General features: G+C 43.5%; 1 protein-coding gene across 1 annotated transcript; it reads left to right on the forward strand.

Annotated features, from left to right (window-relative positions):
• Positions 1–2925: 2925 nt before the first annotated feature.
• On the forward strand, positions 2926–16578 carry CAV2 (caveolin 2). The gene is made up of 3 exons (XM_073328142.2): positions 2926–3193; positions 3722–3909; positions 8763–16578. Exons 1-3 carry the CDS (start codon positions 3044–3046, stop codon positions 8911–8913), a joined length of 489 nt encoding a protein of 162 aa, XP_073184243.1. The 5' UTR covers positions 2926–3043; the 3' UTR covers positions 8914–16578.
• The last annotated feature ends 412 nt before the right edge of the window (positions 16579–16990 follow it).

Here is a 16990-nt window from a genome sequence, read left to right on the forward strand (position 1 = left end):
GAGATCTGCCCCTCTCCAAAAGTCTGTTTACTGGAACTGGTAGATGCTTTTTCTTGTGCTGCCTCTCAAGCTGGGAAGGACAGCCCCATAAACATAAGCAAAGGTGCCTCCTCCTTATCCTTCTTACAGTCCATCCTTTAAACTCTCTTTTGCTATGATTCCTACAAAAAAACAGTGCACTGAGACCACTGACTATCATGCTGACCAATATTGCCTCATTCTTTCCTTATACGTCCCCATCCATCTATCTATAACCATCTATTTTCTCTTGGCTTGTGTTTTGGGTTTGTACAGCACCTATCAGAGAGGCATAAGGCATGGGCCTACCAAGTCAAAGATCAGGACAGGAGAGAAAGCAAGTTTCTATTTAGACTCTGCCATCAGCAACTACTTTGTTCATTCATGTTCAAATTCTTTCCAAAATGACTGCCAGGATTACTCAGAATGGCATTGTCAAATGGACACATGACCATTATATCTGAAAACATGCCCTGGCTTTCATTCATTTGTATGTTGGCTTTTGATGTCAAATATCTCTTCGAAGCAAAACAAAAGCTATAAGGGAATATGATTGCATTCTACAAACACCAGGGAGGGAACTGAGTTATTTAAGCAAAAGGACAATGTGGGCACAAGAACAAATGGGAATAAACTGGCCATGAATAAATTTAGTCTGGAAATCAGAAGATATCTAACAATCATAGGAGTGAGGTTCTGGAACAGGCTTTCAACAGGTGTAGTGGGGGCAAGAAACCTAACTGATTTTAAGACGGAGCTTGATAAGTTTATGACCACTATATGGTGGGGTTGCCTGTGATAGCAGGTCTGTGCACTCAAAGAAACAGGAGGTCCCTTCCAATCCTATGTTTATAGTTGAATTACCACTCTACTGCCTATCATCCTCAAAGAAAGAGATCATAAAAGGAAATGTGGGCAAGCTCTGCATTATACATATCGCTTTCTCAACAGACATCAGAAGTTTGAAAAAAGCAAAATAAAACTAATCTGCAATTTGATATTAGTGAAGGATATTACTGGAATTATGCCTAATTCAGAAGCACATGAGTTATCAAATTGTGCTCTAACAATTTTTTTAAATTGACGGAGGTTAACATAAAAGATTATTAGAGTTTTTTGTTTACTTTATTTTATTGGACTGCATTGTGACTTGGACTACATGTCTCTACATAGGCTATCCAGAATTTAGTTCTGGGTAGGTGTGGCTACATACCCACTGTTCCTAAGGCAGAGTTGATTGGTGAGGAGAGCTGGGGAAATAGGCTTTACTCCCTCCTCTCTCACATGCCAATGAACACACACATTTTGCTGGCTAGTTCACCTGAGCCAGGCCAGCATGGAGGAAGGGAAGGAGTAGTTTAATGTTGGTACAGGCCAGCAACAAATCACAATTTCACACACTCAAGCAAGAGGAATCAGGAAGAGGAACTGTTGCTCAGAAGAGTGGCTTGAGGCACACTGTTTTCTCCAAACTCACAATCTAGCACATTGTAAACTTGTATTTGGGATCCAGTACTATATGGTAATTGATCAACAGCTAAATCACTGTATTGAAAGACATATACAAGAAAATCATCAACTTACAGCCTTTACTGCCATTATCTGAGGATGAAGAACAGCAATCAAAATCATTTGCTTTATGTGTGAAATTTCCATGAAATAACTTAGTAATGTCATACTATTCCATTATTATGTTCCATTCATTATCTCCTTTAAGACCAGAAAGGTAATATTTGACCCACCACAAAAATGAAAAATAAAAAAGCTGTATACATGGATTGGAAATAAGGGAATAAAGTGGAGGTTTTCTGCCCACCTAACCATACAACTAACATCAAACTAAAGTCATTGTTTTAGGCGACATTTTATCTAAACCCGATATTACTATGAATGTCAGAACTGTTCAAGGCTTCCAGCTATTGCTCATTCGATGCAGCTGGAAGGGGTCACCTCATGAAATTAATAGGCGGGGAGTTTAAAACAAACAAAAGGAAGTATTCACACAACACACAGCCAACCTGTGGAACTCGCTGCCAGGGGATGTTGTGCAGGCCAAAACTATAACTGGGTTCAAAAAAGAATGAGATAAATTAATGGAGAATAGGTCCAGCAATAGCTATTAGTGAGGACTGTCAAGGAATGCATCCCCATGTTCTAGGGGTCCCAAAACCGCTGACTGTCAGATGCTGTGACTGGAAGGCAAGGGATGGATCACTCAACAGTTACCCTGTTCTTCTGGCATCAGCCTCTGTCAGAAGACAGGATACTGACTAGATCAGTGGTGGGCAACCTGGATAATGCGCTGGCAGACCGCCAGACTGTTTACACTTGCACAGCCGCCTACAGCCCGCGTGGCGGCGCTTCGCTGTTCCCGGCCAATGGGAGCTTCAGGAAGCGGCGGCTGCCGCCACTTCTCGCAGCTCCCATGGGCCAGGAACGGCGAACCGCGGCCACCGGGAGCTGCGGATGTAACCGGACTGTCTGGCGGCCCACTAGTGGATTACCCTCATGGGCCAAGGGCTGCCCCCCACTGGGCTAGGCGGACTGTTGGTCTGAGCCAGGCTGGCAATTCATTTTTATGTTCTTAAATGCTGAGGCTCCAATGACGGCTCCCACGGGGATGTACACTGTATCGGCGGCGGGACCATCTCCCCCCTTCAGGCGGCACCTGCCGAGGTCGGGCGCACAAGGAGACGGGCCGCCGATCTGGCTCTGGACCGAAGCGCAGGACGCTCCTGCTGCCCCAGAAGCCTGTCCCGGCACCGAACACGTGCCGGGGCCCGGGCAGATAGCGCGGGAACCCAGCCCCGCCCGCCCCGCCTCGCCTCGCGTTCCCCTCCTTCTCCCCCGGGCTCGGCGGGGCTCGCTCGCGGGGCGGGGCGTGCGCGGGAGCGAGAGGGCAGCCCCCGGCGGGCGCGGCGCGGCGCTCTCCGGGGCGGGGCTCCACCCAAGCCCAGGCGGCGCGGAGCCCAGCCGGAGGCAGCCACCGGCGGGGCCCCGGAGGCAGCGCATCAGCGGAGCCGCCATGGGGCTGGAGAAGGAGACGGGAGACACGAAGATCTTCATGGCCGAGGACAGCTTCGGGCGCTCCGGCGGCCCCGCGCCAGCCGGCCCGGAGAAGCGGGCGGAGAACGGTCCGTGCAGAGACCCGCGCGGGCTGAACACCCACCTGAAGGTGAGGGGGGGTTGGGGCCCCATTGGCGGCCTCCTGCGCTCCGCTCTCTGCTCGCCTCCTGGCCGCTGGCTCCTTGCAAAGCAGGGGGCTGCGTTCCCCCTGAGCCGCCGCTCTGCAGCCCCCGTGGCCGGCCTCGGGCATCTCCCTCCCTCCCTACCCCAAGAGCCCGGGCCGTTCTGGGCGCCTGACCATATGTTTTAACACACGCGCTGTTGTTTGAAACTGGGCAATACAAAAATCGCGGGGTCTCTCTGCCCGATCCCCCGGCCTGCCCGGACACCTGTGCCAGTCAGGCTGAACTGAATTGTCACCGTCCGAGCTTCCCTGGTGTTCTGCAGGGGCCTCTAGCCAAAAGTCACTCTGCGCTGTAAAGCCTGGGGACAGGGGTATTTAACAAATCCGAGTGCAACGCATCAGCAGCCAAAGCTCCAGTGTAGTTCCCTCTTCATCCCCAGCGTTGTATCATTGCCATTGCCCTTGGAGACAGAAGCTGATTTGGCGGTGGGGGTGTTTTCTTTGTCATTCTAGCTGGGGTTTGAGGATGTCATAGCAGAGCCTGCATCATCTCACTCCTTTGACAAAGTTTGGATCTGCAGCCACGCTCTCTTTGAGCTCAGCAAATACGTGCTGTACAAGCTCCTGACTCTATTCCTTGCCATCCCACTGGCTCTGGTTGCAGGAATTGTCTTTGCAGTACTTAGCTGTCTGCATATCTGGTGAGTAAATTTATTGCCTTCCACTTCAGTTGTCTTCCTCCTGAAACATGAATATCCATATACAGTAAAGAAGTGCCACTATAAATTCAGTCTCTGTGCACAAGGGAGAGTGAACAATTCTTATGATGTTGCCATAGATCCTAACTAGCGATAGGCCCTTCTACAGCTAGTAAATTCAGGCCGATTTGAGTATTTGCTGTGTTTTTAAAGGGACGACAATGAGCTTTCTGTGCCTGGGTTCCTCATCTGTAAAATTTCTTCTACCCTGGATCTGTCTTGTTTATTTAGTTTGTAAGCTCCTTGGGACAGGGACTTTTTCTTACTTTGGATTTGTGCAGTGCTTAGCACAATTGGGCCCCAATCTTGGGTAGGGCCTCTAGATGCTACTGTGATATAAATAATAATGATGATGATTTAGTTTATTGGACTATGCAGATTGCTTAATCGTGTGTATTTAATATAAGGGCTTGGCAGAGGTATAGTGCCAGCTGGCTAGGAGGGCCATGTTTCCTTCCCTCCCTCCCATTGCAACTTTTTCTCATCAGTTTGACACCCAGTCCCCTACCTACTCAGTCTTCCTCAATTGAGCCAGCTACTCCTCCTTTCCCATGCCATCTTTGCTATTGCCACTAAAGCTGCTGCCTCTGCCTTTGAACGTGAGGCATGGTCATAACAATGTGCAATGCAATGTACCCTGGGCACCTCCAGGACAGGGACCCCCTGCTGAGCGCAGACTGATCCTGGCCACATGCCAAGTTCCACAGGAGGACACAGTAGCTCTAGAAGCTCACAAGGAAGCTGATGTACTTTGTTACATTTTTGGCAATGGTTTGGAGAATCTTCAGAACAGAGAGGCAGCTAGATTGTGGAGATGAATGGGGGCTGGAGATGAAAGGGCTACATAAGGGGAAGCTGGGAATCCATCTGGCTGCCAAGGTAGGTAAAAGGGGTAGGATGACCACGTGCCCAGGACCATGCCCACAAACCAAGATTTTCTTTAAGTACTAGTTTTAGACAAGATTTTCATTGTCAGAACTTGCTTTCAGGAATGGATAGCTGGAGTTTTAACAGTCAGACCTTTCGAGCTCTTTAAACATCTAAAGATGTTGCAGTCTAATTTAATAAGCCCCAATTCATTAAGACTGTTCTAGGCTTCTGTGCCACAGAAGCACCTCTTGTATAGATTTCCATGCAACAGAATGCAGACATGAATTAGGTCTCTGAAAATCAGTTACAGTGCCAAATCCAACTCATGTGAGTAATCCCCATTGACTTTAACAGGAGCTGCAGTGGCTCAGCACTTCTGAGATAGAGGTGTCCAACCATAAGCACCCAATTTTGAGGATTTTGGCCTCAGTCTGTCTCTGGGCCTAATTATTTCCCCGACTAAAAAAGTACAGAGGAGAACTTTCATTCTGATCTCCTGTGATGCCCTGAGTGAGGTGTAAAAGAGTTAGCTACCTCTGGCTCCATCCCTACCCTAGTCAGGATCCAATTCTAGTAGGTGACAAAGACCAGCGAAATCCAATTTTCCCACACTAACTTCAATGCAAAGTTAGTGAAGCTTGAGTCTTTGTTAACTTCTGTGCAGCACTGTCTGCCCATTCCACATTCCCTGGGACCATGGATTTGAACAGAGCTGTGCTTCTAGGATCTGGTAATGGGACAAGAGACCCCAGAGCTGGCATGGAGTGGAGGCATAGGGTTTCCAAACAGATAGTACTGGCTTCTTTTGGAATCCCACTGGGCTTAGGACCATACCTGCTGCTTGTTTTGTGGGTGGGAGGAGGGGAATTCCAGGAAAACTCCACTAACAGATTGTGAGTTCTCCCTCCCATGTAACTGGCAGCAGGAGGGGCTATCAGAGCCTCTGTGCCTCAGTTTCTTTATCTATGAAACTGAGCCTGTTATACTGAGAGGTCTTTTCTGAGGCTAAATTCCATGCTGTTTGCAAAACACTTTGAAGTCCTCAGATAGAAAGTACTATAAACATGCAAAGTACTGTTGTTGTAACTATATTGGCATGCTAAAAATCCACATAGGCCTGGCCTGACCTGGCATTCCTCACTCACCTAGAACTCCCCAGGATTTCAGCAGCAGTTGTGCACCCCAGATCTGAGAGCAGATTTTAGTTCTCAGTAGCTGGGATAACTTTAAAGAAAGACGCAGCATATTATACATTATGTAATGGGAGTGGGAAGGAGAAAGAAAATTAAATGAGAAAAATACCAACATTGTGATTTGATTTACACTTACTTTTTAATAGGAAAATAAATGAAACCCATTCTGGACGCACCCCCCCCCCCATCCTGGCTGCCTTAAGCCAGTCTCCATAGTTACGCTATCTGGTAAGAATGAGACAATCTGAAACTGGGCCAATGCCAGCCAACAGTTTAGTGACCTGTATAGGAGCTCCTTGGAGCAAGGTTACTTCTCTGCATTCCTTTGCCTGTAGTGATTTATTTCTCTCATGCTACAGACTGTGAATTGTGGAAAAACTTGTCACACCAACTGTTAGAAGCTCCCTGTGAATATCCTGAATAAACTTTAAAAAATATCCTTAAACTGGCGCTGGAATTTTTTATTGAAGTGGTTTGCTTTATGGTTAGGTTGTGCTGTTTCAATACCAGCGTTCCAAGTGATAAACTCAGAATTCTGACCCTTGCTGTAGATCAGGGATGAAATATTGTTCCGAGTTACATGTGTGCAACCACTTTGAAGTGTAACTCATGTGTAACTCATGGCAGAATTTGGCCCTATGCTTTTTTTCTAAAAATGTCCCGGTGTTTGTTCATTAAGGTCTTAACCCTGAGAAAAGCTGAGGACTTGCAACTCCTTTGAGGAACCTCCATGCTAGTGTAGCATGCACGGATTTCCTCTCCCAGGTTGCAAAGCAAAGTTCCCCTCTGCCCGTGTAGAGATTTCCAAGACCCAGCAAGCTTCATGCCTTGACCTCATTTGGAGCTGCAGGTGCTTGGCATTATTCTGTTTCACAGCCTCATGGCCTGAATTTCCATCCATCACTTGCTATGGTGTACAGTCAATGATCAAGATGCAAAGAAGTGGACATCTGTCACCTTTAACATTTCTCTTTTATGGCTTATAGCTGTGGTACTCAACCTTGATAACCACAAAATCATAAGCGCTGAAAAGCCACATCCTCACTGAATGAATGGAATCAGAGAGCCACTGAACAACTGTCCTGACATTGTGTTGTCTCAATGTGAGAGTTGTCTGTCCTCCCTCACGCCGTCTACCCACTTCTTGGCTGCAGGGAACGAAAAGGAAGAGATGTTGTTTCTCTTTTTGCCTTCCCCACCCCACCAACCTGTTTGTAGGGAGTGGATCGTTGAGGTTCTAGTCTGTTGGTTCACATATTACGTTCCCCATTGGGCAGCAGGGAGTATTCTTGTGACTCCCTGCTAAGTCTCATCAACACCTCTGTTATGAGTCTTCACTATCACCTTGATTATATTCTAAGCCGATGGGTTTGATTTACTGCAGGGAACTATGGCTGTGTGTTCCCACGAGGCATGTCTACACTGCATCTCGGAGCAAACTCTTACTTGCGGGGCTCATGCTAGCATTGTAAAAATAACTGGGTAGATGTTGCAGCTTTGGCTGGAGGGGGCTTGGGAGCCCAAGCTCCTCCCCAAGCCATAACATTTGATGCACCATCTGCACAGCAATTTTGAGAGCACAAGTGCAAGTCTGTGGACCCAGACTGGGAGACTTCCTCTCAGATGCAATGTGGACATATCCACTGCTCTGAGTGGAGTTTGAGGGGCTCAAACTACCTGCAGCCTACTCCACTGTAGAGCCTGGAGCAATCCTGTGTGCCCCAGAAAATAGGAGCGGTCAGCCAAGAAGAGGATTCTTCCAGAATACCTGTGGGGGGCAGTTGTAAGAAATCTCCCCAAAGGACAGATTCTGTTACTATTACTGCTGCCCTTACCAGTGGTTCTTCCCAACGATTGCAGCTTTTCCACTACCTGTCCATTAGGGGTGATTTCCTCCTCCCCCTACCCCACTCCTGATGCAGCTTCCCCCATAGGGTTTGGGGTGGAGGTTTAAATTGCACTAGATTATTCAGCAAATAATGTCATCAGATAATAATGTAGAGAAAATCATTAGCTACTCACGGAAAATTAGTGAACAGAAGAGGAGGCACAGTTTATCTATCAAATGACATGCAGCACACTATATGCTATAGTCATAATAAATTGTATACACAGTTGAACTGTACATAACCATAGCCCCACTTTTGAGTGTAGCATACCCTCTTATACTACATGCATATTATTCCAGTAGCATTCACAGTTCTATATGGTATCTACGTTACATGCTGTTTCAGCAGAGACAAAGAAAGGGAAGGTTTTAGAAGAACTATTCTTGTTCAAATCCAGCTGGGTTAGCTGAGAGTGCAACATAGACATATTAGCATACTGTTTGCATTGTTGGACTTGATTTGATAATGGCTGAGAACCCAAGCAGACAAACATTTAGTATTGCTCTATGGCACAGCCTTTTAGAAAACCACTTTAAAATCACAGGTCAACGTTACATAAATCATTTCTATGTTTGTTTTTTATCTACACTGAACACCCTTTTAAATGACTTCTCGCTTACTGAAATGCCTGGATAAATGAAGCTAGGTCACATCCCTTTTGCAGAGTGTACGCCATATGTTGCTTCACAACATAGCCAAATTCTATTTTTCTGAAGGTTTTAAATGTCTCTGAAACCTTTTTGGTTAAATAAGATTCCGTTGTCGTTAATAAACGTAACCAAGGATTGACTGGCAAATCCATTGTTCTATAGTAGTAGTAATCCTCAAATCTTCTCCTTTCTAGGATTGTGATGCCTTTTGTAAAGACCTGCCTCATGGTCTTGCCTTCAGTGGAGACTGTATGGAAGAGTGTGACGGATGTTCTTATTGCACCGTTATTTCAGAGCCTAGGTCGATGCTTTGCTACAGTCAATATACGCCTGGACCAAGAGTAAACATCAGAGATACAATTCTGCTGTAGTCTTAGATGGTGGTATACCTCTTTGCTAATGTAACTTAGATGCACTTATCATTCATTCCAAAACTGTTAGGATTAAAATAGCTGGTTTAAAGTGGGGACACATTATTTAAAAAAAAATCATTTACTTTCAGGGGATAAATTTAAGATAAACTAGACTATTTTCATATCTAACTATTTTAAACAATGTGGGGTATTTTGGCAACACTTTATTTTAATGGTACACTGATTACCAGAATGAAGAAAAATTCTTGTGGAGGTATATGTGACCACCACAATAGTATCATAGAAAATTGCTATGGCTGGTGGTGTTACTCTGAATACTAGTGAAATTAGCAGTGATGTGACACACTGGGTCAAACTCACTTCTAGAGTTTCAGAGATGGGTCTGGCCCACTATTCAGCATTATCCTTGGAAGGTTGTATGCTCAATTCTCATTGTCAGCAGGAGTTGTGCATGCAACAGTATGGGGAGGGGAATTCTTTTCTACTGATGTGTATGGGTAATATTCACTCAGCTCCCATTACTGCTTTGTAAATCTTCCATATATCAGTGGAGAAAAGTTCCCCAAACTTTACCCTTTAAAATAAGATGTTAGCTAATGGTTTGAGACAATCAGCTAATCTATATATTTTATTTAATGAGATTTTAACTTTGCTGTATATTTTGTATTTATGTAAATGTTTATCAGTTTTCCTTGAAGCATTATTTCTACAGCATTTGTATACTTGCGGAATTATTATGCTGAAGAAGTTTGACACTGCAGAAGATTAAATGAGATTGGTGAGATTTTACTGACTAGATTACACAGATCTTTGGAAATGCTGCTGTGCAATTCAAGTATACCAAGTATATATTTTTTTCATAATTGAATGTAAGAGCAGTGCACACAAATGTTTTCATACAAGATTATGCAAAAAAGTTTGAAATACATGTTTGAGAATTGTTCATTTCTTTAATTAAAAACAGGCTGTAATGAATGCAGCCTTGCCTATCTCTGTGTATTATCAGCAACATTGTGATATTTAAAATAATATACACTATTCTGGCACTTTGATTAAGTGGAAAGCATTCTCTCTTATTTCAAGCAAGTACACATATTTAATATACTTGTCCAGTTCTCTCCACACATTTAATTGACTCTGGTAAATGCTTTATTTATTACTTTTAAAGTCTAACTATAAAGGATAGTTTTCCCTCCTGCACTTAATACAGCTTTATAAACCAGAATGGCGTGTATACAAAGGTACATGAAAATTATATTGATCTTTTGATGCGGTACATGCTACTGATTTATATAAATACAGATGAACAAGTTACAACTGTAAAATGTTTATAATGTGGTGCAATATTCTGAAGCAATGTTATGCATTATTCAATTTTTGGTAGCCCAGTTTACTAAATCATCTTTTCTTGTCTTGGGTAGATAGATGACAAATATGTAAATCATTTTAAAAAACTTTTTTTTTAAATGAATGTAGGATACTTATGCAACTTTACAGTAACATATGGTAGGAAAAAGATGGTGTAAATGGACACAGCTCCACTGATCTTGGTGATGTTTCACCCATTTACAATCGTAGCGAATTTGTCTCCCTATGTAAGTTTTAGAACCACTCATAAGTTCAAACTTAGTAAGTAAGACAGAAAACTTTCATCTAAAATCATGTTAATATTCTCTAAAATAGATTCCCATTGAGGTACTTTGGCTACATGCCAAATGATTTTTGGGAAAAAAAATTAGGACACAAATTTCATAGCATATGAAACAGAGCTTTATTTTCTAATGAGCTGCAAAACATTCTCATTCGCCACCCAGTAGTAAATGAACTAGTACACATTATGTAGTCTTTGTACTTCAAAAACACACTTTTTTTTCCGTAGGTAGCAATTGGAGATGGGCTCAAACCAAAGTTCTAGAACTGCACACTTTCACATTCAAATCTGGATCTTAATACACATAGCTGGTCCCTATTGCGCTAGTCAGAAATTCCCACCCTCTCCCAATTAACAATTTCAATGAAAATATGTTTTTCAAAAATTTTCAGATTTTTGTCAAACAGAAAGTTTTGGCTTTTTGACCATCAAAAACCAAAATATTTCACCTTTTGTTTTTTCAGTGACTACCTTCACATTTTTGACATGCATGTTTTCCCCCCCAAAAAAGTTCATTTTGTAGAAAAAGCTATTTTGCATCAAAAAGGTTTTGACAGAAAATTGGTAACCGGCTGTCGCCCTTATCTCTGAAATGTGCTGAACCAGTACCCCATCAATGAATAGCACTAAGCTTTGAGGAGGTTCAGCTCTGGATCCAAACTTTATGATTGAGGCCTAGTGACAACTGATTTTCTCTTGGTCACATGCTAATGGATATGTGCATTCTTAAAAATAGCTTGCTGAAGTCAGCAGGGCTCTAAACTACCAAAGAGAATCTAGAAGACTGATCTGGGTTGTTCTTACTTAGTTTTTGGCCAGTCTGTACTTTATTCATCACTAATTGATTTTTTCACCATTACTGTAACTATAACACAAGACAAAAGCAAGTTTGTAATGAAGAACATCTCATTTAGGAAAGTATATATAGTTATAAGCTGTCTTGTTTCTTTTATATTTTAGGACCAATAACTTCCTCTGGAGCAGGTATACCTCTGCTTATAAAAGCGTTGCTTCCATCCTTAAGAAACCTGTTAATATTTTACATGACCAAAAAAAAAAAAAAACCCGAAGAGAAGTATTATGAAAAAGGAGGAAAGAATCATAGAAATGTAGGACCTAAGTTCCCTCTAAGGCGCACACCTGTGCGGCCACGCAGGAGGCTACCAAGGGCCATGCACCTAATTCCCGCAGCCCCAGGGCTGCAGCGCAGCAAGGGGAGACACCTCTCCCTCCAAGCTCCAGGGCTGTGGTGGAGAGAGACGCCTCCCCCAGCCCAGGGGCTGTGGGGGGAGAGGTGCCTTTCCCCCAGCCCTGGAACCACAGTGGCGGGGAGAGGCGCCTCATCCCCCAGCCCCAGCCCTGGAGCTGCTGTGGTGGGGAAAGGTGCCTCTCTCGCAGCCCAGGTGCTGCTGCGGCATGGAGAGACGTTCTCCCCCAGCCTAGGTGCTGCTGCACGGAAAGAGAGCTTGGGGGAGTCCTCTCTCTCCCTGCCGCAGCCCCAGGGCAGCCTGCACCCCCAGCCAGAGCTCTCATCCCCCCACACACCCCAATCCTCTGCCCCAGCCCTGAGCCCCCTCCTGCACCCTGAAACCCTCATCCCTGGCCCTACCCCAGAGCCTGCACCCGCAACCAGACCCCTCACCTCCTGCACCCCAACACTCTGCCCTAGCCCTGAACCCCCTCCCACACTCCAAACCCCTCATCCCCACCCCTGCCACGCATCACCTCCATATTGGTGCACATAGCGAAATTCATTCCACACATGGATGGGAAAAATTAGAGGGAACATTGTGTAGAACTGGAAGGGACCTCAATAGGCCATGTAGCTCAGTCCCCAACAGTGAGGCAGGACTAAGTATTATCTAGACCATCCCTGACAGGTGTTTGTCTAACCTGTTCTTAAAAACCTCCAATGACAGAGATTCCACAGCCTCCCTAATTAATTTGTTCAAGTGCTTAACTACCCTTACAGTTAGGAAGTTTTTCCTAATGTCTAACATAAATCTCCCATGCTGCAATTTAAGCCCATTACTTCTTGTCCTGTCCTCAGTGGTTAATGAGAACAATTTGTCACCTTCTTTATAGCAACCTTTTACATACCTGAAAACTGTTATCATGTCTCCTCACAGTCTTTTCTTCTCGAGACTAAACAAACACGCTTTTTTCAATCTTTCTTCATAGGTCATGTTTTCTAGAGCTTTTATCATTTTTGTTGCTCTCCTCTAGACTTTCTCCAATTTGTCCACGTCTTTCCGAAAGTGTGGCTCCCAGAACTGGACACGATACTTCAGCTGAGGGCTTATTGGTGCCGAGTAGAATGGAAGAATTATTTCTCTTACCTTGCTTACAACATTCCAACTAGTACATCCCAAAATGATCTTTGCTTTGTTTGCAACAATATTACACTGTTGACTCATATTTAATCTGTGATCCATTATAAGCCCCAAATCCTTTTCTGCAATACTCCTCCTAGGCAGTCATTTCCCATGTTGTATTTGTGCAATTGATTATCTCTTCCTAAGTGTCGTGCTGTGCAATTATCATTGAATTTCATCCTACTTATTTCATACATTTTTTCCAGTTTGTCAAGATCAAGTTCTAATCCTGTCCTGAATAAAATCAGGCCCAGGACTGATCATCGTGGGACCTCACTTGATATGCCCTTCCAAATTTGATTGCAAACTATTGGTAACTGCTCTCTGAGTATGCTTTTCCAACCAGTTGTGCACGCACCTTATAGTAGGTTCACCCAGGCTATATTTCTCTAGTTTGTTTATGATAAGGTCATATGAGACCGTATCAAAAACTTTACTAAAGTTGAGATATATCTCCTCTACTGCTTCCCCCCATTCACAAGGCTTCTTATCCTGTCAAAGAAGGATTTTAGGTCAGTTTGACATGATTTGTTCTTGATAAATCTGTGTTAACTTTTACTTACCACCTTATTTTCTTCTAGATGCTTATACATTTATTTTTTGATTATTTGCTCAATTATCTTTCCAGATATGCAAGTTAAACTGACAATCTATAATTCCCTACATTGTCCTTGTTTTCCTTTGTGTAGATAGGTACTATATTTTCCCTTTTTGCAGTCCTCTGGGATCTCTCCCATCCTCCACATGTTCTCAGTGATGATTGCAAATGACTCGAAATCTCTTCAGCCATTTCCTTACGTATTCTAGGATGTATATCAGGCCCTGCAGACTTAAAGGCATCCAACTTGTCTAAGTTGTTCGTTTCCTATTTTAGCCTCAGAGCCTACCCCATTTACATTGATGTTTGTTATGTTAGACGTCCAATTACTGCTAACTTTTTTAGCAAAAACTGAAACAATGAATGCCACTTTGGCCATTGCTGCATTTTCTGTTACTGTCTTTCCTTCCTCATTGAGTAACGGGCCTACCCTGCCCTTGGTCTTCCTCTTGCTTCTCACTTATTTGTAAAATGTTTTCTTGTTACCATTTATGTCCCTAGCTAGTTTAATCTCTTTTTTTTCTTTGCCTTGGCCTTTCTAATTTTGCCTCAACAGTGGGGTTTTTTTTTTATATTCTTCCTTTGTAATTTGACCGAGTTTCCACTTTTTTGTAGGACTCTTTTTTGGGCTTCAGATCATTGAAGATTTGCTTAAGCCAAGGTGGTCTCTTACCATACTTCCTGTCTTTCCTATGCATTGGAATAGTTTGCTCTTCTTCCCTCACTAGTGTCTCTTTAAAAAAAAACCTGCCAACTCTCCTGAATTCGTTTTTCCCTTATACTTGCTTCCCATGGATCTTACCTCCCATCTCCCTGAGTTCGCTTATGTCTGCTTTCTTTAAATCCACTCTCTTTATTCTGCTGTTTCCCCCCCATCATTCCTTAGAATCATGAACTTTTATCATTTCATGATCATTTTCACCCCAGCTGCCTTCCACCTTCAAATTCTCAACCAGTTTCTCCCTGTTTGTCAGAATTAAATCTAAAAGAGCCTCTCCCCTAGTTGATTTCTCCACCTTCTGCAATAAAAAGTTGTCTCCAGTGCATTCCAAGAACTTGCTGGATAATCTGTGCCCGGATCTATTATTTTTCCAATAGACAGCTGGGTAGTTGAAGTCCCCCATCACCACCAAATCCTGTGCTTTGGATGATTTTGTTCATTGTTTAAAAAAAGCCTCCTTCACCTCTTCTTCCTGGTTAGGCGGTCTATAGTAGACTCCTAACATGTTATCACCCTTTTTACCCCTTTTGCCCTTACCCAGAGACTTTCAACAGTTCTGGCTCCCTTTTCTATCTCCACCTCAGTGCAAGTGTACATATCGTGGATATACAAGGCAACACCTCTTCTCTTGTTTCCCTGCCTGTCCTTCCTGAACAAGCTGTATCCTTCTATACCAATATTCCAGTCATGTGAATTATCCCACCCAGTCTCTGTGATGCCAATTATGTAGTAATTGTGATTATTCACTACTATTTCTAGTTCTTCCTGTTTATTCCCCATACTTCTTGTATTAGTATTCAGACATCTAAGATCATCCCCCTCTATATTCCCACATGTCTTTCCTTTGTCCCTGCTGTGATTGCCCATGTTCTCCTCAGATTACGACCCTTTGCCCAGATCTCCATGTTTTGGACTTACCTGTGGGCTTCTGTCTCTCCTGCCCCCATCGAACCTGGTTTAAATCCCCACCTCACTAGGTTAGCCAGTCTGCATCCAGAAATACTTTTCCCCTTCCTTGATAGGTGGACCCCGTCTCTGCTCAGCAGTCTTCAGAACAGCATCCCATGGCTGAGGAAGTCAAAGCCTTCCTGGTGACACCATTCATGTAGCCAACCATGTAAACTGGTGAAAAGATAGAGACCACTCAATACCTGGTTACTGAGGTGAATCTACCCCAGGCCAGTTATTCTTCCATTATGCCTTGCACATATTAGGCCAAAATCTGCTCTCAGATACACAAGTATAAATTCAGAGAGATGTCATTGACTTCAGTGGAGTTGTTACAAATTTATAGCTATATACCTAAGAGGAAGGGTTGTCCAGTGATTAGAGAACTAGCCTGGACCTAAGAAGACCTGGATTTAAGCCTTCACAGGCTTCCTGTTTTCAGCATGTCATACCAGATCCTCAGCTGTCAATTGTTCTAGCTCTATTTGACAGATACGAAGCCAGGCAGCAAAAGTAAAAGGCTATGGATGCACATCTCAGAGAATCATAGAAGTGTCAGAAGGGACCGCAAGAAGTCATCTAGTCCAGTCCCCTGCACTCAAGGCAGGTTTCCTCCGCTAGCACAAGTATAAACAGCAGGGTAGCTGTGCTAACATGGCTAGTGGCTGCTGAGGTGCAGCTTAACGGTATCCGTGGGGTTCCGGTGGGTTTGTACTCACGCAGGCCTGTGCTGCTGTGGCTCTATGACTCTTTATACTTGTCTCGCTCCTTGAGAGCTAGCACAAGTATGTGTATGCGAGCAGGGGTGTTGTGCCCCCAGCTCATAGTGTAGACGTAGCTTAAAGGGATGGATCCTCTGCCCCGTTGACTTCAGCTGATCTGTGGCCATTTATATCCGCTGAGGGCTTCCACTTAGGTTTTCTGTGCCTCGCTTCCCATCTGTAGAATGGAGATAATAGTACTTCCCTTGCTCACAAGTGTGTTGTGAGGATAAAGACATTAAAGATTATTGAAATTACAAACAAGTACTTTAGATTTATATTTATGAACTGTCAGTTTAGCTCTGCTAGGGAAATCATTTCAAAACCATGTTTTACATGCAGAAGCTATTCTTATTTAAAAAGCATAACTAACCTTAGATTTGTCTCATTCTATATTTGTCCTTTAATATATAAAGGGCTTTAACCAACCCCCTCATATGAGTTGTTTAACACAGTCCTTTGCATCTGATTTATTGTAAAACAAATATTTTACTGTTGCATGTAGAAAGAGGTTGTTACATTTCTATCTTCCCTCCCACCCAATGTGTTCTTTAATAAAACTGAGTTTGAAAGAAATCCTAACAGGAATGTTGATTTATGACTAAATGAAAACCCCTTTCCCACCCACCTAATGAATATACTTAGGCACACACGGGTTTTTTCAGAGATAGCTGAACAGTTCAGGACACTGCTGCAGTTCTGGCACATTGGACCACACACTTTATATCTGGTAGAAGCCAAAAAATAACACCATTGTTTGTACTGGGTGTGATCTTCCCCCACTTGCAGGGATAAACTGTTGCTGTAAAGTCACATGAATGCTCTTTTTTAAAATTACATGTTGAAAAAGAACAGTCTTTAAGAAAAACAAGTAGAACAAGGTCAAACACTGGACACTTCCACCACTATTGTACATGAACAGAGTGAGCATAAGAAAGTTGGAGCTAACTGCAAGAAGCTACAGTAAATGCACTCAACCTGTAATTATAAAAGA

This window comes from Lepidochelys kempii, chromosome 1 (assembly GCF_965140285.1).
Source record: "Lepidochelys kempii isolate rLepKem1 chromosome 1, rLepKem1.hap1, whole genome shotgun sequence".
Classification (NCBI taxonomy): domain Eukaryota; kingdom Metazoa; phylum Chordata; order Testudines; family Cheloniidae; genus Lepidochelys; species Lepidochelys kempii.

Bases quoted from the DNA above. Each gene is read 5' to 3' on its own strand.
- CAV2 (XM_073328142.2), top strand. From the start codon at position 3,044: ATGGGGCTGGAGAAGGAGACGGGAGACACGAAGATCTTCATGGCCGAG. The intron at 3,194-3,721 runs GTGAGGGGGGGT...TTGTCATTCTAG, and splicing joins GGCTGAACACCCACCTGAAG to CTGGGGTTTGAGGATGTCAT. The intron at 3,910-8,762 runs GTGAGTAAATTT...TCTCCTTTCTAG, and splicing joins CTTAGCTGTCTGCATATCTG to GATTGTGATGCCTTTTGTAA.